The sequence below is a fragment of the Bactrocera neohumeralis genome, chromosome 5, assembly GCF_024586455.1.
Source record: "Bactrocera neohumeralis isolate Rockhampton chromosome 5, APGP_CSIRO_Bneo_wtdbg2-racon-allhic-juicebox.fasta_v2, whole genome shotgun sequence".
Classification (NCBI taxonomy): domain Eukaryota; kingdom Metazoa; phylum Arthropoda; class Insecta; order Diptera; family Tephritidae; genus Bactrocera; species Bactrocera neohumeralis.
In genome coordinates this window covers 38,441,243-38,466,689 of record NC_065922.1, presented here as the reverse complement: position 1 = coordinate 38,466,689, position 25,447 = coordinate 38,441,243, and the positions used below count along the sequence as shown (strand labels likewise).

Below are 25,447 nucleotides of genomic sequence, written 5' to 3'. Positions count from 1 at the left end.
ATTTATTGTAAATGACTATTGCAAACTGGCGCACCTTCTGTATTTATTCTTAACAAAAACATTTAACAAATTTAAATTAATAATTTAAATAAAAATTATATATATTTAAAACTTACCTTCCTCAACAATTTGATGGCGAAGAATGTCTTTATGTAAAATGACAGCTAAAACATGCTTGCAATTATGTAAATAAAATTTACCGCGGGAAATTTTCTTGACTATTTCTTAAGCGTTTTTTATATGAAGTTTTAAAATTTCTTGAGAGCTGGATCCTAAGCAAAAAGTGTAAAATGCGAATTTGTTTAAATATTTACAGTTTTATTTAATTAATTCAAAGTGAAAAATGTGCGTAAATTGTGTTAAATATAGTGAAATAGCTTAGTTGAAATGTTGCAATTTTTGGAATTTTTAAACTTTATAGTCAAATATCTAGTAAACTAATTGTTTTTGGTACCTATAATCAAGAGAACTTATTCTTTCCAACGGTACCTTCAGATCGCGCCGCTAAAGAAATCGGACTTTGTGGAATTTTTATATAACAATCCCATATGCGCTACAGTTTTGACGTAGCTCATTTTTATTATTATATTATCGTTACAATAGCTTTTCTGGCAATAAATTGTCAGCATTTTACTGCGAGGCCTATGATAATTCTATTGTGTCGGCACGATTACGATTCTTTCGGCGCCGCGATTTGATGGTACGGATGGATAGAGGAGGTCCTCAGGATTAAAAAATGTATACACATATACCGTCCTCAGACTCATAGTTTTCGAGATATTTCACTTTAAAGTTCCACAATTTTATATGCCATTCGCTCTTATACCATGTTCAGACCGACACTTAATCACTCGATTTCGGCTGTTGAATGGATTATCCCACTAATCTTAAAAATTTATCAAGATTTCGCCATACAAAAATGACAGTTCCAAATCACTTCACGCTAAATCTCTCTGTGCGACTCTGATTTTGCGCAATCTACTTGTCAGCACTGGAAATCTGTTACTTTATCACAGCTGATTTAGACACTACAAAGGGAAAAAAATGTAAACAAACAAATTTTTTTTAAAGCAAAGAATCTAATTTCATCTGAAAATCGACTTAACAAATGAAAAAATGCATCCATTATTTCTATTATATGCAAAATATTAAAAAAAACCGTGTTTTTATTTCAAAATACTATATGACAATCTTTTCTTTTGATAAATAATAAGCGATGTGAATTCTTGAATGACAATAACAGCTGTTTTTTGATCTTTCTAACGGCAGTGAGAACACTGTTGGGTTATGAAATGCTTAAATATAATCTAATCTTTTAAATTTTCGGTCTGAACATGGTATTATTTTGTTTTGTTTTTCTTTACATGTCATGACAAATACCGCCGAAAGAATCGAAATATTGCCATTGTGTCTATCGGAAAGTATCGATTTTATGAATTCTCTTTGCGGAAACTACTTAGTTGTGTAAATTTCTGACATCAGTTTCTCATTGTTTAAATATTACATGTATTTTACCAATCAAATGATTCCTAAATTCTTATTAAAGAGATGCATAGAAAAAGCTTTATATGCTTCTCCTATGATGCGTTCCTTTTCCAGCATAACTCCAATACAAATGGCGTATACACTTTATGGGGAAAATAACTCTGCACATTTGCCTCTAATAATAATGCACGGGCTCTTTGGTTCCCAGCGTAATTGGAAAACTGTTGCTCGAACATTGGAAAGTAAAGTGGATAAAATGGTAAGATTGTCATTAGGAGTGCCATGATTGAATATTTTTTCTAATAAAACATTTGTACTTTTTTTTTCTTATAAGCTGGGCACAATTGGTGTCGTAATCGATGTCATTAATCTGTTATTGTAGTTTAGTTGTTTTTGTCGATTAAAAATTGTTGATTTGAATAATAGGCTGCGATCTAGAATTTTGCATTATTTAATATAAAATAAATGGTTAGAATCGAATTAGTGAAGTGTTAGTGGATCTAAAAGTTAATAATACAACTATAAAATTCATTATGAATGGGAGAAACACGCATTTTAAATAGTTGAATTTTTGAACTTCGAATGCCAATATCTCAAAACCATAAGTCAGCGGCAACTATATGTTTTTATTTTCTTAATCTGGAGGACCTCCCCTATCCGTACATACCCATTTTAACCCCGAAATCTGGGGATGCTATTCTAAAATTTACCCTAATAATATTAGGGTAAATACTATAGTGGCACCCTGCTTCAAGATTAAGATAAATACAGAATGCGGGTAAATTTTAGAATAGCATCCCTTGATTTTGGGGTTAAAATGGGTATGTACGGATAGAGCAGATCCTCCAAATCAAGATATATATATATACTTATGGGGGTAATTTTAGAATAGCATCCTTTGATTTTGGGGTTAAAATGGGTATGTACGGATAGAGCAGATCCTCTAAATCAAGAAATTATATATGTATATATACTTATGGGTTTTGAGACATTTGCATTTAAAGTTCAAAAATTGGAAAAATTTTAATATACCGTCCCAGGATTTCGGGAATAAATTAGGTCTACAGATTATAGTTATAGCCGCAGGAAATTTATAATTTTTGAGATATTTGCGTTGAAAGTTGAAACTTACCACTATTTGAATTGCGTATTTTTTGATTTCAAATTATTTTTTCACTTATATTTTTAATTTTTATGTTCAATAACACTTCACTAATTCGTTTGTACATATTTTTTACATTATATTGTGCAAAAATAGTTTTTATCAATATTAAACTTTTGTTCGAATCTATTTATTTAACAACAACCAAAGGGTTGCAGTCTGTCAAATGGCACAATTCCGATTTCTTTGGCGCCGCGATCTGAAGGTACCGTTGGAAAGAGGAAGTCCTCCTGATTAAAAAATATTGTAGGTAATTCCCAAATTTAAACATTTCAACAAGCTATTTCACTACATTAAACACATTTTATGCACATTTTTAACTTCAATTTCATTTAATTAAACTACAAACATTTAAACAAATTCACAATTTACACTTTTTGCAGGTTTTATAAGTAAGAATTTATATTTTAAAAATTACTTTTTACACTCGTAGTGAGCATCATTTATGTGCTAACAATAATGAGTAAACTGAGCGTTGCCATATGATAATAAGCAAATATGAGCAACTCCCTGAAATTTCTCTTTGTCGCTATAATTCCTCTTTCTTTATTTAGCAATCTTAGTTCTAATAAAAACAAGCACCTATAAATTATATTTCAAATTAAAATTACTATAAACAATCTTTCTAAGTAATATTGAATAATAATATTACGTAATAAAATACTTTGATTTTTAAAGGAGTACAACGCAAAAGTACTTCAGTCATCCCAAGTATTGGCTCGACAAGGGTTATTTTGTTAAAGCGCGGACGAAGGCTGCCAACACAGAAAGTAGTACTAGGCAAAAGTACTTCAGGGGGTATCCTACTCTAGAAGCATGAATTTCAGGTAATTTTTAAAGTGTCGTAAAAAAAGGCAATTAATATATTTACTATCCATTTTTTTATGGTGTTTTTATTGATATCTTAAGAATACAGAAAAAAAAATTTACAAAAAAATATTAAAAATTTAAATGATTGGGTGAGGGGGGAGAGACAGGTGTAAGAAAAAATGTCGCATCCTGGTGACATTGATCCTGACTCTCCTGGTGGTCTGAAAAAAAAAATCAAAAGAAATTCTTAATCAGTAAGGATGCTGTTATAGTCCCTATTTCAGGAAACACGAAAATTTTTTTTTTGAAAAATGGCGTCTGTCTGACAATAAAAATCATTTTTACGCTTTTTTTTTTTTTTGAAATTCCTGAATTTTTTAAAAATATTAAAAACAAAAATTTTGACGCGATGCTAGTAGGAACGATAAAGGATTATATAAAGAAGGTTCACACAAAATTTCAAGTAAATCGGTTGTATAGAACTTGAGATAATGCCGGTATCGTGTGGAAAAAAGTAGTTTCGAGAAAAACGCGTGTAAAAAATTCGATACGGCCGAACCGGGCTAGGTACTGCGTCACTAAAGTAACTGTAGCTCTTAAAATAATTTTAATTTTTAAAAATCCTTTGGAGGATATGTTCTTAAGGGTCTAAACTTTAAATACGTATATGAAAAAAAAATCGAATTTTTCAAAATTCTACAGTAGAATACCCCCTTCAGTCACCTTGGGTATTGGATCGACCAGGGTTATTTTTTCAATGCGCGGCTAAAGGCCGCCAACGCAGAAAGGAGTACTACGCGAAAGTACTTCAGTCACCTCGTTATGATTTAAATTTTATAATAGTATTATCATAGAGTTTTATAAGGATAAGGAAAAAGTGTTCACAACTCAGTTATGGCTTGAAAAATGTTGGAAAGAATTTTTTATTATAGTTAATATAGAAAAAAAATCACGCGAAAATACAAACAAAGAAAAATCGTTCAAAATTCTACATATTTGGTGTTTAAGATGTGGCGATGCTCGTTTTCCTCATAATTGTAATCTAACCTTTTCAACGATGAGTAGGCTAAGTAATTTTCGAATTAATAAATTTAGCTATAATATAACACCATAAAAGTGAAATTTGAACTTATTTCAATGTTTAGAGGGTATATTTAAATATACAAAGTAAAAAATGTGAAATACTAAGTGTGATTAATACCAATTTTTGAATTTTTAATCGAGACTTTTAAAAATATAAGTGTTAGCAACATCGAGGGATGATATTCTAAAATTTACCCAGTTATATATTCAGATAAATAGTTTAGTAACACTGTAATATTTTTGTTAAATGAATGAGCTTTTCAGGAGTTCTAGCATGAACGATGTTGATTAACCTATTAATATTATATTACAATTATCAATTATGATTTATTCATTATAATTACACTTATATTGTTGTTTGCAAACGCACAAAACTAAATATTCTACCTCATATACATACATGAATAGTAGTCATAGTCATGTGAAACACCAACTCTATCAGTATTTACCTTCTACGCCAGAGAAAATTTAAAAGGCGTTAATGTATGCCAACTACACCGTATAAGTTTAAAATTCATTACAAATGGAGAAATTACATGCAAACAATTGTTAAATTTTTGAACTTGAATTACAAATATAATAAAAAGTTTACAAGAGTGCCAGATCTATTCAAATTTTAACCCCGAAATCGGTGGATGGTGTTCTAAATCTATCTAACTTCGTCTAAGAAATAAATACATATCAAAATGACAGCATTGCGATTCCCATGACAGCCCGTTCTACGCACTAGAATTGACCCGGATTTTATCCGGCCAAGGGCTGTTTTTTCAGCGATCTAACCCCGATTGGATCGGTGAGTATTAATTTAAGTTTGTCGTCACTAGAGCAACGCCTTGCAGCAGTGTTGCTCCGTATCCTCCTGACTGGTGCTGATATTGAGTCCAACACGGGCCCGGAGGAATTTTTCTGCTGCGTTTGCGCCAAAAGGCTCCATCCCAACTCTACCTCGGACAGGTGTAATACATGCAATGGATGGAGGCATCTTAAGACCTGCTCAGGCCTTAAGACACATAAGGAGTGGAGCACGAGTTATGTGGTCCCATTTAGATTAGATTTGATTATTACATGAGGATTGCACCGTGAACTTAGGTCTATTGTGCCCTATCCTAAATCACAGAGACTCACATAACCCCAGCACATTGATAAAGTGCAATATTCTGCTGGGTGCTAGCGAAGCGATTTGATTCCTGTCTGGGAAAAATGGATCCTAGGGCTTTAAGCCTGCGTATACCGACTGGTGTCCAGTCGATTACCAGGTGTTCTGGTGTTTCAGGCTTGGGCAATTCACGCAAGAAGCTAAGCTCATGTTGTGTAAATGCTTCTTCAGCTTGCAGTTGCCAGTGTAAAATGCGACCAGTAGTCTGAGTTTATCCTTATGGAGGTTAATTGCATATTAAAGCCTGCTGATTTTGTACCAACGCTTTGAAGCTGATTCAATTAGAACGACAACAAAGCGATAGTAAGACGCAAAAATTAAACCCATAAAAATTATGACCTGGATTGCAAATGGCTTGCTCAAACGTAGAAAAGAATTGGAGAGATTACTCCATGTTGAAAAAGATGATATTTGTCTTATATCAGAGACCAATTATACAAATGAGACTTTCGTTAAATTCAAAACCTACGAAACGTATTCTTCGAACCACGTACATAAATAACAATGCAAGAGGGAGAGTGCCATAATTATCAGAGATAATATTCCCCAATACGAAGAAATTAATATAAGTGTCCTAAAGTTCCAATCCACGACCTTATCGGTTGAATCTAGTTTCGGAAAAATAAGTATTACCGAAATATATAGCACACCTAGACACAATATCAAAATGGACTTGTACCCAGAACTTCATCATAGGTGGACTTCATGTCTACTGGCAAGCCGATTTACTGGCCTTCCGACACAAGAAAATGACCTGAGCTGATCGAATTTTTCATCACTCGACAAATATCTTAAGACCTTCATTACCATAGAAAATGGATTGGACTTAAACTAGGACCATTCGCCAGTATATCTAATCCTAAATTGCCATCTAAAACAAACCACCTTATCTCTCTAATAGACATACGGATTGAGAGTATTTCAAAGTTATGCTCTACAAATATATTGATGTTAAAGTAAATATAAAAACAGAAACAATATACTTTAGAAAATGAAGTTCATGTTTTGACGAAAACTATTCAAGAATCGGCTTGGGAAAGTACTACTGTTCCTAAACAAAAAGCTTTTATACTAAATATCCTTCCGATATTTTAGAACTCATAAAGAAAAAGACTAAAACTACGTAAAAATGGCAAATCACGCGATTTCCTCAATATAAAACAGAATGAAACAATTTAACTAACATTTCTAATTGTATTCAGAAATTAACGCCAAACAAAAATACAGATTATTTGATATAGAAAGCTGAAAAAAATGTTAGGAAACCAATATTGTCCAATACACCCCTCAGAAAGCCAAACGTATCCTGGGCCAAAAGCGACGAAAAAAGTTTTAGTATTTTTTCAGAGAAACTGACTAAAATGTTTAGTCCTTTTGCGTTCCATGGTACTTGACCGCAGCTGGAAGAATCGCGCGTCAAAGTTTTCGCTTTCTGCCCAATCACTCATATATCTCCTATACGCCCGGTCACTGTTTTCCTTCTAGTTTCGAAAATATTTCAAATTCCCATATAAAACTTTTGGAACATATTTTTAGATTATTTTTAAGGAGATTTAAGCAAAAAAAAAATTAGATATTTTGAAGCTTCTAAATCAGGCTCCCCCCTTAACAGAACAGTGATGAAATGTACTTCTGTATAAGACTATGTTGAGTGTGATGCGCAAAGGAGAAAGAACATCGACCATGAAAACGCGCCACTGCGTTTGTAGTCGCTAGATTGGCGACAACGCATTTTTACCTGGTTCCCGTTGACATATTACATGCGAACAAATAATGATGTGCACTCTACACGTCTATCCATATACTATAAGTCAACGTCGACACAGTCAAAAAGGAAACGCAACCTTTTTTGTTAGCGGAATGATATCCTAAATTGACAGTTTGTCGAAATGAAGCTGGCGACACCGTTACTATCAATGGAGAGCGGTATAGGACCTCATCTTCTTATTCAAAATCCTCAATGGACTAATTGATGCCCCAGAAATCCTTGCAGACTTTGAAATCGTAGCAAATGAGCTTAACCTTAGACAGATGGAAAGGAAAAGGAAAGAATCTGTAGATTGATAAACTCTTTGCACGGTGACATCAACTTCTTCAGCGGGTCTCTACAGAACCTCAGAAAGATCGTTAAAAAAGCTTTATTAAAATACTAGCATACGAACTAGGTCACGAGTTTAATTCCTAATTTTATATGTTTAAGCCTGTTGTCTTATTTAGCATTATAATTGTTATTAGATGTATAGTGTCGATTGGTGTTAAATAAATAAATAAATAAAAATAAATAAACCAGAATCTCTTCAATGATTAAAGAATCACACTAAATAAAAAACAAATAGTGTGTTTTTTTTAAGAAAAGAAAACATATCACTCTTATTGAAAAATCCTGTAGATATAAGTTATCAGGATGACGAGACCGAGAAACTGTCTCTCCGTCCGTGTAAACGATAACTTGAGTAAATATTGAGAATCTTGATGAATCTTTGTAAACATGTCTCACACACAAGGAGGGTTGGTATTGCAGATGGACGGAATCGGACCATTGCTACGCTCACAAAACGCCGTTAATCTTGTAAACAGCCATAACTAAGCTTCACAATAACAGGCTGTTACTAAGTACAAGAAATTTCATTAGCGAGGGGCATTTATAGTTGAAAAAATGTTAAAAAGTGAGTGCAGGCCCGCCCTTTAATAAGTTATACTTATATCCTAAACCATTCAACCTCTAATAACCGAATTTGCCCAATGCTAATCAGGGGTGTTGTGAAATCCAAGACAGAATTGCTTAGCTGTCAGAATTACAAACCAATTCTGATTTTCAATGGTGTCACAGAATCTGATTGGATTTTCGTCTTTTCGAACATACGCAAAACCAATATTCGAACCAGCTGTTTACTAATGTGATGATATACATTTGGAAGCAATCTCTTTAAAGTTTTTAATAAGTTCCGAATTAAAGGAAAATTTTAAGAGATAACATTTAGTGAATGAATAAAGACGCATTTGGGTGTTAAGTTACGTTTATTACGTTTTGTAAATCTTCTTCAAGGGAGAAAACTGCTTTAGAATCTTCAAACTAATTGAATTTTTTTTTTGCTTAAATCTCTTTAAAATGTATGGGCAGAAAGCGAAGACTTTGACGCGCGATTTCTCGGTTTTTCATTTTTACGATTTTTGGGGCAAAGTTTATTATCTTTGGCATTAAATTATTATCTTCTATTTAAACTAAAAAAAAATAAGAAAAGTTAAGTTTGAAAATATGTTTAAACAACAAAAAGTAACATTTTTTTGGCCACTTTTTTTTTTAATTTTAAAAATTTTTTAGAATTTTACAATTGTTTTTGAAATTTTCCTAGTTTAACTTGAACATAAGTTATTAACAAATCTCTTAGAATTTTTTGTTTCCGATAGAAATTGCAACCTGCAACTGCCCGCTGTCCGACAAATGCACATGCGAGATGCATCGAGCAATTGGTTCCCTAAGGCAGAATATCAAAGAATTCGTATCCAAACAATTTTCGGATGATGTTTAAATATATATCTATAAACCCTTGAAATTTCGCTTTAACCAATTATCAATTTTTTAAGCTTCTAAAACAGGCTCCCACCTTAAATATCCGCATTTTTTTTTCAAAACTCAATAATTAAAACATTACGTTTTTTATTCATATGTTTTCTCCTATAGAAATAAAGATAAATTAATTTGTAACAATTAAATAACTTGATTTCTTAACTTGCATTTCAAATCTGTGTGCGATTATCTTCTTGCTTTGTTTCTGACAGCAAAACCGATAAAATTGGTTTCCGTGACACCCAAAACCGATACAAATTCTGTTTCGAATATCAAACCAATAATGTCTGAATTCATGACACCTACTGCTTTTTTTGATCGGTTTCAATTCTGATTCCGACAACTATCAGATTCCACAACACCCCTGAATATTTTTGGCCTACCTATCCTCCCTGCGAAAATGGGTGAATTCGAAAAATTACGCACTTCGTTAAATCCTATTCTGATAATAGTATGCCGCTATGTGAAAAATGGTTTGAATCGGATCAACAATCCCTATTGTCCTTATATTGTCCAACCTCATCAAAAGAGCACGTTTCTTGGGGCTCCCGTAAGACGATCTTTATGACAATTAACATATGTATTACCATCCAAACAAGGCCTGGATAATAATAACAACAAAATCAAGTAAACATTCCTGCTGCAGAATAACGACCACACTTTGGACGCGACAAACTTCAGACAAGCAGCGAATGCTATTCATAGGGGAAAAACTAACACCTGCATTGATTCCCTACTAGTATATGGGTTTCTTGGTGTTTATACACCATACGTCGCAGAATAATAGCTTGAAATGCCGCCTGAAATCAGGATTACCTTTGCGCAACTTCACTCTGAATACTGTAGAAGGCTAAACTTCTACATATCCAAAACCCACCTCTCTGCATGTATGAGTAGATACTCTGTACAACAACAAAAACCTCTAAATTTAAGTAAAATGATGTCAGTCCTGAAATAATATTTTATTACACTCAACCCATCAAACTGTGAGAATTCAACAGTAAAAGGATGGTTTACACTATAATTTCTTTGATAAAATGTTTTTTTTTTTTACAGATATTTACTGTAGATGCGAGAAATCACGGCGACAGTCCCCATACAACTGAGCATAGTTCTGCCCATATGGCAGTAGATATTTCAGAATTAATGAAAAGTAAAGGAATTACAAAAACATGTGCAATGGGCCATAGCATGGGAGGCAGAACGATGATGCATTTAGCTCTTAAGCATGTTAGTATCCCATATTATATTCGTTAATAGAATTTCGTCCGCTTATGCAACAATTAAATTTATTTATATTTTTTATTTTCAAGCCGGAACTTGTGGACCGGGCAATTATTATTGACATATCTCCCATTGCAGTGCCGCGAGACTTTCATCAAATGGATGAAATATTTAAAGCTATGGAAAATGTTGATATTCCTGCGAAATATTCATTAGGACAAGGGCGCAAAATAGCTGAAGATCAAATTAAAAAAGCAGTGGGAGTTCAAGCAACTGTTGAGTTTATATTGATGAATTTGAGAAAACGGAATACTGGAGAGTATGTATAACAGAAAATCAAATATCTAGGTCTCTTTGCAAACTTGAATTTCAAATCAATGCCGCTTTCAGAAAATGCATCATCCTTCGTAGTTTTCATATTTTAATGAAGTTGTAATTTTTTCTCATGAAGTTAAGGTAGCTTGTTCAATAATCATATAATTTTTAATTGGAATCGAAGGATAAACCAATTTAGAACAGAATGGCTGATGAAGAAATTATTTAAAGTTTCAACTGGCATTCCGTTCACACACCCAATTTTATTTACGGTCGGTATATTCGATTTATTTTTGTACAAACGGATAAGTGGTAATGATGAACGATATTACACTACCGGTGATTTTATTTTACTGTGACTGAAAAATCGCATATCACTACTACGGTCACGTTTTGTAAATAGCAGTTCACTCGAATTCCGATTGCAATAGTAGTTTCATCCTGTGAATTGTGATAGCAATTCGATTCTGTAAATTGCAATAGCAGTTCGATTCTGTGAATTGGGATTCCAATAGCAGTCCACAAAAAACTTGTAAAGTTTAATAGCGTTACTTGTGATCGCAATATTAGTATAGCATAAAAGTAACAGGTATGGTAAATACGTACATATATGCAATTTTTCGTCTCGGCAGTGTACCGTTCTTATGATTTTTGATATTGTCAATGAATTTATCAAGAAAAAATGAAATGAAGTATAGTAGATGTTTGAAGTGGTACATGAAATGTACCCAAAATTAGCAATAACTGAAATTACAGATATTGAAAAAAATCGCTCATAACCAATAAGTGGATATTATATAATTAATTTTATCAATGATATTTACAATGTATATAAACGAACATAAAGGCTATATGGAGGGCTCAGTGTGTCTGATATGGAAAAGCTAGTCTAAAATCTCACAAGAATCACGATGCTTTTGTTCGTTTTCCCTAACGCCAACAGATGCACAATGCCAACTAATAAATAAAAGATTTACAGAAACTACACAGTTTTTTTTCTAAAGTTTGATCCAATCTTAAGATATCTAAAGTATTAAAAAAACTTATTATCGTTCATTTTAAATTAAGTAAAATCTTATATGTTATCTCTGTTTTAGATTCTATTGGGTTCCTAATATTGGTACTCTTCACAAAAATTTGAGATTATTCAACGACTTCCAGGAGCATGTGAAGGATTTACCACCTTTTAGAGGACCAGTGATGTTCATCTGTGGGAATCAATCCAATTTTGTTGAGTAAAGAAATTATACATATATATATATTAATATTTTAGTAGATAAACATTATGTCTTTTTAACAGTCCTAATAGTTGGCCGGATATTCAACAAATGTTTCCTAACTCGGAACTACATTGGCTTGATGCGGGTCATTTAGTCCATTTTGATCAGCCGGAAATGTTTGTTAATTTAGTCGTGGATTTTTTGAAGCGATAAATTTAAATAAACTTAGATTATTTTACATGTTATATTGTGAAGAATATCGGTACGAGAACAAAGTAGAATCTACGACAGAGATAAAGAGATGTCCAACTCATCTCCCATTAGAAGTGAGAGAGCAATTCCCAAACGTCAAAAAATCCTGAACTCGATCAGCTGTCAAAGTTCTCGATATATTAAATGACCACTATATAGTAATTTTCAATCGTAATAAAATGTTACGTGTTTTAATTTAAATACCCAAAAATTATTATTTTGTCCGATCTGGTTATAATGGAAAATGTTATAAAAACGCTAATTATGAGGCGCTCTCACACTGTAATAAGGTGGACATCCCTTATCGCTGGCGTTAAGTTGTTGGAAGTAGAAATAAAGATAAGTGTATAGGCATTAACTTGGATTTTTATTTAACAATTCAGAGAAGAGTGAGTTACAAGGTAGAAGATTTATCGAAAAACCGTTACAATTGATGTCAGAAGTGGGATTGTCACATAAAACCCCAAAGATATTTTTCAAATATCATTGAACGTGCTTATGCTATGTTCGGACCGACAACGAAAACATGTTTTCGTGAGAAAATCTGGTTTTCGCACAAAAGCTTGTGTTTTCGTCCATGTAAAATCTGTCAAACGAAAACACAGTTTTCGCTGAAAACTACTTGAAAACTTACATTCCACTCATTATAATCGGTGCCTGCTCTAGTTTAATCGATGTTTTTGGAAGACATATTTTACCGGCCCTAAATTGTCACTTGATATTTGTTTACATTCCATATACAAAATCAGCTGTCGCTTGATATTCTCATATTAAGGAGATTCTCTTGCTCTTGCAGAACCTTGCACGGTGCCCAAATTGCAGAATTTTCCTCTTGGTGCAACGGCACAACAACAAACACACGCAGAAAATTATTTGCAATGGCTATAAATATGTCAGACCAAACCCCACGTTTATTTTCATGCCGTCATATATCACTAGATTCTGCAATCGGTGCTCTCTTGGCCTTGTATATTTCGGTATAGGATTTTTGCATTTTGAGTCATCGTGCAATCTTGCAAGAGCAAGAGAATGCCGCTATTGATAGTTGTCAGTGAAAACTCATCGAAAACAACATACAAATGTGTTTTCAATGTCGGTCCGAACATAGTATAACATTAATATCCCCCTCCCCTATCCGTACATAGCCCATTTATATCGAAAGTCATGTTTCTTATTCATTCACAATAAATGGACCGAATCAGCTGTTCATATATATTTAGATTCTGCAGTGTGCACTCTCGTGTCCTTGCATATTTCGGTATACGATTTTTGTATTTTATGTCATCATGCAATCTTACAAGAGCAAGATAATCCCCCTTATGAAGTTGAATGATGTCATCAACTACAAATGCTGAGATCTTATTTAATTGCTGGTATCAACACCCTATAATGTCATAATGAGTGAAGGCATAATTTCCGATTATTGGTATCGAAATGTATTTGCTGTTGAATTGTTGACAGACAGGTACACTATGTTTTACCGATAAAAACAAGGCAGATTTTAAAATATTATCTTTGTTAATTTACTTGGTTATTTTTGCTACAAGTAGTATAATAACGAAGCGTTTTTTTAATTGGGTAAATAAAATGGCTCATGATCGGGAGATTTTAAGAATGATCTGGGAGGGTCAAATTGCTATTTGCTTTCAAGCTGACTCGGAAGAAATCGTCGGTTTACAACAGCCTGAAAACTTTTACTTGATGGTCTCGCGTTTAAGTTATTTACCTCTAGTAACGGATAAGGTATAAGATTAAATTTTTTAAGCATGTTAATGTATGTAAAACTATTTCTATAGGTTAAAAAATATTTTAGTCGTTATATATCACACGAACAACAGGACGGAAACGTATGGTTTGATTACAATGGAATCCCTTTAAAACTGCATTATCCAATTGGTAAGTTAAGTAAACTTAAGTCAAATTTACTAAAAACCAAAGAGGTGAGTTGGAAAATGTCCCCTAAATTTCACTTAACTGTTTTTGATGAATATGGCATAGGCAACCAGTTATGCTACCTATCAAGGTAGATGAGAAGATTTATTTATATCATATATTGCCATTTTAAATAGCTCAATGACTGCGTTAAAAGGGTAGATTTTAGAATAGCATCCACCGATTTCGGTGTTAAAATTGGTATGTACGAATAGAGGAGGTCATATATATAGGTGCCGCTGACTTATGGTTTTTGAGATATTTGCATTTAAAGTTCGAAAATTCAACTATTTAAAACGCGTGTTTATCCGATTTATAATGAATCTTACACTTATATTTTTAACTTTTATATTCACTAACACTTCACTAATTCATTTATAATCATTTTTTAATATAAATATCAGTAAAAGTTCTATTAATTTTATTTACTCAATCGGACAATTTTCACGGCCATAAAATGCCTTTTACCAAAAGCCCACAAGTTCCAATAACTTAGGTACCAAATACGAAACAAAAGTGTACTACTTATTACACAGGGTTGGCACGATAAAATCCGAGTTAATCGTCTCCCACGGCAGTCGAGTTTACGTAACTGGAACGGACCCGGATTTTTTATCCGGCCAACGACTGTCAACTGCCGCGAAAACAACAACAGCAACAGTATGTCTCACATCGAGCACCTTGTGTAGATTATTTGCTAAGACAACAATGTAATCTCCAAAGAAATTGTTCAGATCGGCTCACTATAGCATATAGCTGCCATACAAACCGAACGATCTTTATTCTCTCTTAATTACCGATGTAGTTTCGCCTGAAACTGTTCGGTAAGCCGATACCATTCTTAGAGCAGCTGTGTGATATACTTTTTTCTGGGCTTTACGTAGGTTATTTTCCCTTAATGTGTTGGCCCATAACTCTACTCCGTAGGACATGGCATGCGTCATTCTATATTCTCTCTGAATGTAAATTTAGGGGAAGTCTATTTAAATGAAATATGCATAATTTACGTGATATATCTAAAATATGATAAATATGTAGCATACGAAGTAATATTGACTCTTGTTTTAATAAAGGGGTTTTATACGATCTATTATATCCTGAAGAAGATAGTGTGCCGTGGTATCTTACAATACATTTTTCTAAATTCCCAGAAGACGTCTTAGTGAAGCTTTCAACTAGGTTTGTGTTTTTTCATTAAATACAATTATATAATCTAAAATACAATTTATATGTAATATGTATAATTATTTACAGAGACCTCTTGGAATCACATTTTATGTCATGTTTAAAGGAAGCTGATGTTCTGAAGCATAGAGGACAAATAATATCTTCGATGCAAAAGAAGGATCACAACCAACTCTGGCAAGGATTAAGTAATGATAAATTTGATCAGTTTTGGGCGATTAATAGGCGTTTGATGGAGGCTAATGGAGATCAAGAAACATTTAAATACATTCCAGTTCGATTTTATGCTGATGTGAGTATATATCATAAACAATTTTACAATTTCTTATGCTAATAAAGCAGATTTTATACTCTCGCAATATGTTGCACAGAGTACAATAGTTTTACTCGCCTTGCGGTTGTTTGTAACACCAGAAACTAATAGCGATAGCTGTAGGCGCTGCTGTAGTTTAAAAAATATATGTACATTGCAATGAAATCAGATAATAACCACTTTTGCCGCCCATATAAAATTCCCAAGTTGGACGGATTTGACCCCATCTACTTCCTAACTAAATTCCATCAGCTTCTCTCACTTCAAACATAAGTATATCGAAGAAAGATTATAATGCCTGCTAAAAATTATCGAAATCGGACTAGAACTTTTCAAACCCAGATACCGTATATGAGACCCTCATTGAATATGGCTGACTTTTTTTTTCCAAAATATCTCTCAATCTGTGAGATATCTTAATCTAATTGATAGGTTTAATACTTTTCTTATCCCACAAAACTTCCGGTTATCTCTATTTCGTATGCAGAAGTAAACTTCTATCCTATTTCCAACGGAGTGGTGATCTTCCTCTGCTTCCCCCGGGGAGATTGCGTCGAATACTTTCAGTGCTGGAGCAGCTCTACACTCTTATAGAAGATTGTACTTGCTCGATTAAGTCAAAGCGTTATATGGAAATTAGGCGGAATTGTGGTCAGTTTTCGCGATTTTTAAACCGAAAAGTGAAAATGTTATGCATCTAACTTGGGATTTTATTGAACAATGAGCGATACCTCGCCCAATGCTTTTTAATTTTTAATCTTAATAACATGAAACTGTGCCGTGCCACTATTACAGTTCAATTGAAGTTTGAGTTTATAGCGTAATTTGTAGCTTAATTGTGGCACGTTATTATACCCTGAATAGGGTATATTAAGTTTGTCACGAAGTTTGTAACACCCAGAAGGAAGCGTCGGAGAAACTATAAAGTATATATAAATGATCAGAATGTTGAACTGAGTCGATTTAGCCATGTCCGTCCGTCTGTCTATCTGTGTATATACGAACTAGTCCCTCAGTTTTTAAGATATCGTTTTAAAATTTTGCAAACGTCATTTTATCTTCAAGAAGCTGCTCATTTGTCGGAACAGCCGATATCAGACCACTATAACATATAGCTGCCATATAGACTGAACGATCGGAATCAAGTTCTTGTATGGAAAACTTTTGCATTTGACAAAATATATTCACCAAATTTGGTATAGATTATTTTCTAAGCAACAATGTAATCTCTGAAGAAATTGATGAGATCCGTTAACTATAGCATATAGCTGCCATACAAACTGAACGATCGGAATCAAGTTCTTGTATGGACTTTTGCATTTGACAAAATATATTCACGAAATTTGGTTGAGTTATTGTTCAAGAAATAATGTAATATCGAAGAAATTGTTCAGAACGGCTCACTATGCATATAGTTGCCATACAAACTGAATGATCGGAATCAAGGGCTTGTATGGAAAACTTTCGCATTTGACGTGGTATCTTCACGAAATTTGGTATGAGTTATTGTTCATAGAAATAATGTAATATCGGAAGAAATTGTTCAGATCGGCTCACTATTGCATATAGTTGCCATACAAACCGAACGATCGGAATCAAGGGCTTGTATGGAAAACTTTCGCATTTGACGTGGTATCTTCACGAAATTTTACATGGATTACTGCTTAAGGTAATAACATCATCTCCGAAAAAATTGTTTAGATCGGATTACTATACCATATAGCTTCCATACAAACTGGACACATAGTTACTAAAAGAAATGTACCTGTGAAGGGTATATTAGCTTCGATGAAGCCAAAGTTAACGTTTTTTCGTGTTTTTTTGAATAACGGAAACTTTGTGAGCTTGCAATGGTCAGTTTCAGGTTTTACTCAAGTTATTGAGGCAAACTTAAAAATAAGGACTGCGTCGAAGAAAATTGTCCGATGAACGTTGTGCCCAATATCAAGAAACACCCAAGCATTTCGAGAAGGAAACTGGCTCAGAATCTTCCGTACGCAGGACTGAATTGACTGGATATTGAAAGTTCCGGAGAGAAACGCAGTCAAGAAAGAAACCGCAAAACAACGAGCTAAGAAGCTGGCGAAATATATTGTTACGAAAGTCGAATGCTATATAAAGGACGACGAGACTTACGTTTTAGCGGATTCTTCTGAGCACCTGAACAGAAATTTATACAGCCGATGAAATGCTTTTGAAAAATTCAAAGCCAAAAATGTTACAAAGTTTCCAAAGGAATTTCAGGTGTTACAGTTGAAGCAAAAAGAGCAGTTCATTCATTTGATCGGGTACAATCAATTCACGTTCACTATGGTAAAACACCCTTAGAGTGGTTCCAAGAGAATGATTAATTCCCAGAGTAGCGAATCGACCAAACTATTCAGAACATAGGCCGATTGAGAGTTGGGCTTTAGTAAAAAGGGAGATAAAGACAACAAAAAAGTGACTAAAGTCCTTCAAACCCTTAAAAGAAAAAGAGTCTTCAGCAACTATGATAGTATCGGACACTACCATGAAAGCACTAATTGATGGGGTTCTGGAAAAATTAATAATTAATAAAACATAATTATTGTTTTCTGCTTCTTTTTTTTTCAAATCTAAAATACATTTTTAAACTAAAATACATATTTTAGTTCAGAATATTCGCATCACTAGTTTGAAAGATTTTATTCGACGCAGTCCTTACTAACCGAACCCATTCGGAGTATGTGTTGATAGAGGAGGTTCTCCAGAAGAAAATTTTATATATAATAAAACTTCAGCCGCACACATTTAATTTTGAACGCATTAATATTTAAAGTTCATAAATAGAAGTTTCATATACTAGTATTTTGCTAAAATGTTACCATATATTTATGTTATATTAAATATTAAAAAAAAAAAACTGATTGAACATTTTAACAATCACAAAAGGGATTGTTTATCTGCTTAGTTTTCAACTAAATGCAAGATACATAAACTAAAAAATAAAGAGAAATTTTGAATTCAATTAAATAAAACTATTGTACTATATTATTACAATTATTATTATTGTTTCAATAAGTTTTATAAATAGACCTTTAGTTCTTTTCCGAAGAACTCCTTTCTTAATTGATGGCTTTGCAAAATATCTCTTGTTGGTCAATCAATATATTATAAAAAAATATTATTTCTTAATTTTCGCATTTATAGGAAGATACCTATATACAAAAGTTGATAACACCCATAAACAAAAACGGGCAAAAGAAAACTGTTGGTGAACTGATGATTGAGATGTCGACACCACTTAAAAAAGTTGGTAAGTATAAATACACTACTTGTCATTACATTTATACCTTGAAAAGTAATATGTATAAAGATTGCCACGAAGTTCGTAACACCGAGACCAAATAGAGCACATATATAAATGATAACTGACGAGCTGAGTTGTGTTAGCTAAATACGTTTGTATATGCTCAAACTAGCCCCTCAGTTTTTGAAATTTGCACACTTAGCAACCATACAAATTAACCAATAAAAATCATTTCCTTGAATGGAAAACTCTTTTAATTAACAAGATGTATTAGCGAAATATGGCGAAGATTATTATCAAAGGCAGCGCTACAATTTCCTTACAAATTGTTTAGATCGGATCACTGGCAGACAAATTGAGCGATCAAGATCTGTTTCTATTATGTTATAATAGACTTGTTAAATTTATTATTCTTCGGTGCAGCCGAAGTTAACATTTATTCTTGTTTTTATTAATATCCTTTCTTTCTTTTAGTTGAAGTTCGGACCCAAGGTATCAGCATACACGATGGAGCAAATTTACAATGGTTATCCGAACATTTAAGTTACCCGGATAATTTTCTACACTTATTTTTAGTTTATGAATCTAATATTTAATTGTTAATTATACTTTAAGAGTATAGATTAAGCAGTCATTCAATTTTGAGCTGATTTTGCCGCAAAAGAAAATTCTTGCTATTTATGACCAAAAAGTAGGAGAAAAGTGAAGATATGTGTATGGGAACTTATAATGGACCAAAGCATTTTTTATGATTTTTGTATTTGAATCGGTTTCTCTAAGTTTTCTCTTGCTGTTTCCAAGTTTGCAAATAAATTTCATCTCTCATTTGGTACAAAAATAAGCGAAGTGTTTTCTGTTCAGGTTGAATAAATTATTTCATAACCCGAATCATGGTTAAGGCTTGTCTGAAGGCTGAAAGATATGGATAAATAAAGAGTAAAACAAAAACCAAATATAGTTAAGTCTTTGTACTTTTATTATACTTATTTGATTGCAGCTCATTTTATTTTATAACTTTAGCTATACAAGTTTAGAAATAACTTTTCAAAAAATTACAAATCTTATATGAGTACATATGACATGCATAAATTTCCTTGTAGATTTTCGATTTGATTTAAAGCTTTAATTCTTAAGCCACTTTTTAATTGACATTTTAAAACCGGTGATACATATCCTGTGTATGTAAATAAAAATATACTTATATCCTAAATAATTTTATTTCATTTAATATTGATATGTTGAAACATTAACTCTCAAAATTATTGCATTTTAAATGTCACGGTTTTACATTTTGCTTACAACTACCGAAAACTACCCATTTGGGTGTTTATTTACATCCGTAGATACTAATAAATTTTATCCACTTGGATTATAAAGATAAATATATAATTATATATATGTTTACAGTTATTGCCATAATTTTTAAATACAATATACAGCCTTCTATAAATCTCTCTAAAGATTTTTTGATTTTCCGTTTTTTTTTTTAATTTAAATAATCATTACTTAAAATTTGCTGCATATGTGTATACACAAAATAATGTATGTAAATGATTACAAATTACAATCTAAAAAACTTAGGCATACAAAACAATGGAAGCATTAGTTGCCGGTGGGTTTGAGTTTGTGTCTTGATTTAACCATTTTCGAACGCAATTCTCTTGGCATGTCAAATTCTCACAGACTGCATGTACTTGCAGATCAATATTACAGGTTCTTTCTTCATTTATTCTGTAATACTCCTCTTTATATGATGATTCACTATATGTTGAAGATGAACTCTCATATCCTGAAACAGGAGATCCTTCGGCACATGGAATCACTGGAGATGTAGCTGACATTGCAGTCTTATGAAAGGCACTTGGAAGATTTAACGGCTTGCATCTTTGAAAGTACGTACTCTCTACTTGAAAATTATGATCGGGAATATTTGACAGATTAAAATTAATTGGTTTTCCATCACTCTCTATTTTATATAGTGTAGATATACAACTCTCGTTTTCATCGGAAACTTTTTTTTCTGAAATTTCCTCATTTTCATCAAATTTCTCATCTTTTTCGTCAAGGAGATATGGTTTAAATAATTTTACTGGTTTCGGAGGAGGTGACTTAATTTCCATTTCAACTTCGATGTCATCATCATCATCATCACTTTCATTAGGTTCTTTAACTTTTGTTAATAAAGTGGAAGAATTATTTTCCGAATTTCTCATGTGTTTGTTTGGTTGATCATTCCTCGAAATAACCTTCCGCTTCCTAAAAGTCAAATCGACCACATTCTCGTTTTTATTTTCAGCCACATCATCAGTACTTGGTAAATGTCTTAAACTACAATTTATGTTCTCAGCATTCTCACGTCGAGAGCCAATAGATAGATCGATTGGCGTAACAGTTAGGCACGGTGTGTTTGATGATTCTTGTGTCGCGTTATAGTTTTGCAAAGCATATTCTTTTTGATTTCCATTTTCAATGTATGCACTTTGAGGATATTTATTTAAAGATTTGCGGCCACAGCAGTCTTCAATGTTATCCACTACAATTTTCGTTTCATGTTCGCTCAATTCAATTGAATTAATTGCCTCACTTCGTTCGAATAGGACTTCCTCTGCCGTTATGTTGGTTTGTGGCGAACCTGAAGAAGCCAAGTCAGTTGAAGACAAAACAGTCACAGGTAGACAAGTTGACGACATTAATGACGGTATTGTTGACACCCGAGATTGTGGTTGTAGCAGTGTATGGGTATGCGGAGGTAAGTTGTATGGGTAATGCCGATGGTGTTGCGGGGAAATATGTGTTAGAACGGGTATCGGTATAGACATATTTGAAGAAGCATGAGTGTATGGCGTATCGTAATGATGATGATGATGGTGGTGGTGAGGCTGAAGGTGGTGAGTATGAAGAATTGGTGACGATATTCCTGCAGTGTTGCCACTTACTACAGTCTGACATAGTGGTGACGATGTGTTTGTAGTCGAAGTGCTGGCGATAGCTATAGCACCCGCTGCTGCGGCGGCCGCCACCACCGCGGCCAAGTTCGCCGCTGCATAGACCCCTTGTGTTGATGCATTCGTTGATGGAACCACAACTGGTATTGATGGCACTGTAGTAGAATTTGTAGCGACACTGTGTCTAGCTGTGTCCAAGGGCAGTTGCTGAGGTTTACTTTCAAAATGATGGTAGCCAAACTGACTATTACTATTCGTTGGGATCATAATCGGCACTTGCTGATGTTGTTGTTGACTAACGTTATGAAACTGATGTTTTAAGCCACTATGATTTATACTTGCAACTGAAGATCTTAAATTCGATTCACATTGTAACCATTTTTGAATTTGTCTCCTATGTATATTATATTTTCTGGCCGTTGCCCGTTGATTACCTTTGCAATCGCTGTCTTTTCGATATGATTCTAATACTTGAAGCTTGAAATGAGGTGTAAATATTCGGCGAGAACCCATTTTCGAATTATTTGTGAGGTTGTTCGCACCGCCATTACTTGCCATATTTGTTGTTGTATGTGTGTTTTGTAAAATATTTATTGCTGCTGTTGGCACTTGTGTATTATTTGACTTAGATATCATTATATAAAAATCATTAATAATTTTTAAACCGATTTTATCATCCAAAAATACAATGTTTGGACAACCACAATTTAATTATACCGCTCGATAAACTTTTATTGTTCTAAAAAATTATTATATTCCCGTATGCAATAATGCGACTTCCTATGATACACGTTCGATTGCGCCGTTTCTTCTTTCCACACTAAACGATTAGCAGCAAAATTGCTCTAGCATTTGCCAGACATTCTGGCTCGGTTCATCTTCTATGTATTTGTAACTACATGGCGCTTATATATATACATACATACATTCATGAAGTATAGCGGACGAAACAAGTGAACGATGCAAGTAAGCATTTGTCGTTCTAACCAATACAAACGCAATTCAACTGTTGCTTTAGTTCAAATACGTACAAATGTATATACATATGCGTATGTAGATAGTGTACACTGTACATTGTATAGTCAGAACGTGTTTTCCCAATTCCGTGCAGTGCTTATGTGTTTAGTATCTGTGAGTCATGTCATGTATATGTGTAGGTGAACGTGTCCAGTGTTGTATTTTAAAGGCAGCCAAAGATTTAATTTTTCAAAGAACTCACTGACTAGCAAGCAATAAACATTTGCATATATGTACATACATCCATTCACACATATGTATGTAAGTATGTATATTTACATTATGGCGGTAAATTTGTATATAGAAATTACAGTACAAATATACATGTACATACATACTATACATATGTATATACTCTTAAGGCTTTGATCTGACTTGCCCATCCTTTTATTTAATAACCTCGTGTCAACGCTCATCCATACATTTAACACGTGCATAAATACTTTATGAATGCGAAACTGAATGTTCTAAAGTTTTAAAGAAATTACGTATGTATATCAAAATGAAAATATTGTCACCAAGGCAAAATTTTGCAGGTTGCAACATCAGCGAGTTTTTCTACGACGTATATATGTATGTATGTATGTATGTACATACATGCAGTATAAGTATATACATATGTACATATGAATGTATGTACAAACTTATGTTTGTATATAATATTAGCGCATTCCTTATATTCATATAATACAAAATTTATCCATGTTATGTACATACATACATAGATTAAAAAGGCCTGGCCAAAATTCGCAATCTGAATTAAAATTTAGTAATAATGCGACAATCGGCAGTATAAATAACTCTGTTTTTTATTCTAACAAATACTAGCAGAATCTGGTACCTCTAATACTCATATGCCCATATGTTAATATTCGCACTTTAGGGCTTATGTTTAAATTTATCGAAGCAGTTCACTGCCCTCTAATTTAGAACTAAATTTCTTGAAAAAAATTTCCAAATAGAAAATGCAATTTTGGGATTTTAATGTTGTTTTTGCAAAGTCAATATTCACAAAATGTCTGTTTTTAAATATGAAGTATGCAATATGTTACTTGTTAAAAATATAATAATGCAAAAAAGTATGTCGGGATAACAAAGAATTCAAGATCTACTTATACTTGCTTACTGTGCATTTTAACACATGCTCCATATTGGTACACTAAAATAGGTTAAAAATTAATAAAAAATTTAGATAACGTTTATAACCAGGTTCAAAATTCGCTAGAAGCCGCATTTACTATATTTTAAATCGTTTTAGAATCGGCCAAGAATAATAATTTAATTTAAAGTCAGCATTAAAATGAGCTATTAATATACATACATATGTACATACATATTATATTATTTCGCTGGTGATATGATCCTTAGACAATGTGAGCCCAAATAAAGTATAATTTTATGAATGGATGCCTAAAACGTAAAATTATATGTAAAATAATTCAATTTATATACATACATACATAAGTATGTACATATGTAAGTATTTGTTGCAATAATTTGTCAAATGTTCAATTATGCGTTTATATCAATACATGTTTTTATACGTGAAATCAATTGTGCAAAAACATCTCATAAGTTAAATTCGGATGCATATTATCGTAAACATAAAGCATGTGAAACGATCCGCATTTAATTTATAATTATCGTACTATACATGTGATACATGTAAATATAATGCAGATATATGTATGTATGTATGTATACAATTTATACTGGGACAGATAGCTACAGATATGTGTATGTATGAGTATATGTATGTTAGTAAAATTTTTATAAATACTTATATTCATAATTGTGTGGGTACTTGTTTCATACCAACGACATAAAAAACGCCTACATGCTAACGTGCAAGTAATATACCCGAAAGTACACACACGAACTCATATGCTTTTGTATATACATACGTACATATGTATGTACGCTTACCCATAAATATGCACACAGACCCATGTCCATACGTAAGCGTCTATCCGTGCTTCTGAATGTGCAAGTAGTGTATTACGAATGTTCTTTCTGTTTCAAACAGGTTTTCCAACCAAATCAAACTAAGCATACACTGTTGTCATGTTTCGTTCACGGTGCTGAGGTAACGGCCGCTATGACTCGTTCCCTACGTTGTTAAATTGTATTAAAAAGGCAAACAAATCAATCCCTCGATGAAAATACATGTACGTTTGCTAGTTTCTTTTTATCACATCATTTCTTGTTTCAGACACTGAGCATTTACAGATAAACTTGTTTTCGTGTTTCGCGGCGGCGTATGCATGAACACATGTACACTTACACGCATGCACACAAAAACGGGTACGTGTTCATTCAAATACTTGTAATGGTATGTGTAGACAAGTGCCAATGAGTACTGCTGTGTAAAGAAACTCGTATTTTCAATTGTGGCTCCACGAAAATGTGGCAACAACGCATGATCGGAGCAGACAGAATGTCGCCAGCTCTGGCGGTTATGCCAGACACTTAGTCGGGTCTTGTTTTCCCCTCTTTGGTGCAAACAACA

General features: G+C 33.1%; 3 protein-coding genes across 5 annotated transcripts; 2 read left to right on the top strand and 1 right to left on the bottom strand.

The window, feature by feature from the left end:
* Positions 1-1,420: 1,420 nt before the first annotated feature.
* Positions 1,421-12,633, top strand: LOC126758243 (protein ABHD11). 3 transcript variants are annotated; one of them, XM_050472406.1, is made up of 5 exons: positions 1,421-1,744; positions 10,321-10,494; positions 10,578-10,807; positions 11,901-12,033; positions 12,080-12,266. In XM_050472406.1, exons 1-5 carry the CDS (start codon positions 1,505-1,507, stop codon positions 12,098-12,100), a joined length of 798 nt encoding a protein of 265 aa, XP_050328363.1. In that variant the 5' UTR covers positions 1,421-1,504; the 3' UTR covers positions 12,101-12,266. The 3 variants fall into 3 exon arrangements, with proteins under 3 accessions (XP_050328363.1, XP_050328364.1, XP_050328362.1); XM_050472407.1 differs by having other exon boundaries at positions 1,422-1,744; positions 12,104-12,266; XM_050472405.1 differs by having other exon boundaries at positions 1,425-1,744; positions 11,901-12,038; positions 12,104-12,633.
* Positions 12,634-13,707: 1,074 nt separating this feature from the next.
* LOC126758244 (autophagy protein 5) lies at positions 13,708-19,817 on the top strand. The gene is made up of 6 exons (XM_050472408.1): positions 13,708-14,018; positions 14,072-14,171; positions 15,281-15,386; positions 15,462-15,684; positions 18,877-18,982; positions 19,451-19,817. Exons 1-6 carry the CDS (start codon positions 13,863-13,865, stop codon positions 19,570-19,572), a joined length of 813 nt encoding a protein of 270 aa, XP_050328365.1. The 5' UTR covers positions 13,708-13,862; the 3' UTR covers positions 19,573-19,817.
* A 112-nt stretch (positions 19,818-19,929) lies between these two features.
* LOC126758238 (uncharacterized) lies at positions 19,930-22,747 on the bottom strand. The gene has a single exon (XM_050472392.1). The coding sequence runs from the start codon at positions 22,555-22,557 to the stop codon at positions 20,554-20,556; it is 2,004 nt and encodes a 667-aa protein (XP_050328349.1). The 5' UTR covers positions 22,558-22,747; the 3' UTR covers positions 19,930-20,553.
* Positions 22,748-25,447: the final 2,700 nt, after the last annotated feature.

Excerpts from the sequence above, each read along its gene's own strand:
- LOC126758243 (XM_050472405.1), top strand. The coding sequence starts at position 1,505 with ATGTATTTTACCAATCAAATGATTCCTAAATTCTTATTAAAGAGATGC. Across the intron at positions 1,745-10,320 it reads AAAGTAAAGTGGATAAAATG|ATATTTACTGTAGATGCGAG; the intron begins GTAAGATTGTCA and ends TTTTTTTTACAG. Across the intron at positions 10,808-11,900 it reads AGAAAACGGAATACTGGAGA|ATTCTATTGGGTTCCTAATA; the intron begins GTATGTATAACA and ends TCTCTGTTTTAG.
- LOC126758244 (XM_050472408.1), top strand. The coding sequence starts at position 13,863 with ATGGCTCATGATCGGGAGATTTTAAGAATGATCTGGGAGGGTCAAATT. Across the intron at positions 14,172-15,280 it reads AAAACTGCATTATCCAATTG|GGGTTTTATACGATCTATTA; the intron begins GTAAGTTAAGTA and ends GTTTTAATAAAG. Across the intron at positions 15,387-15,461 it reads TTAGTGAAGCTTTCAACTAG|AGACCTCTTGGAATCACATT; the intron begins GTTTGTGTTTTT and ends AATTATTTACAG.
- LOC126758238 (XM_050472392.1), bottom strand. The coding sequence starts at position 22,557 with ATGATATCTAAGTCAAATAATACACAAGTGCCAACAGCAGCAATAAAT.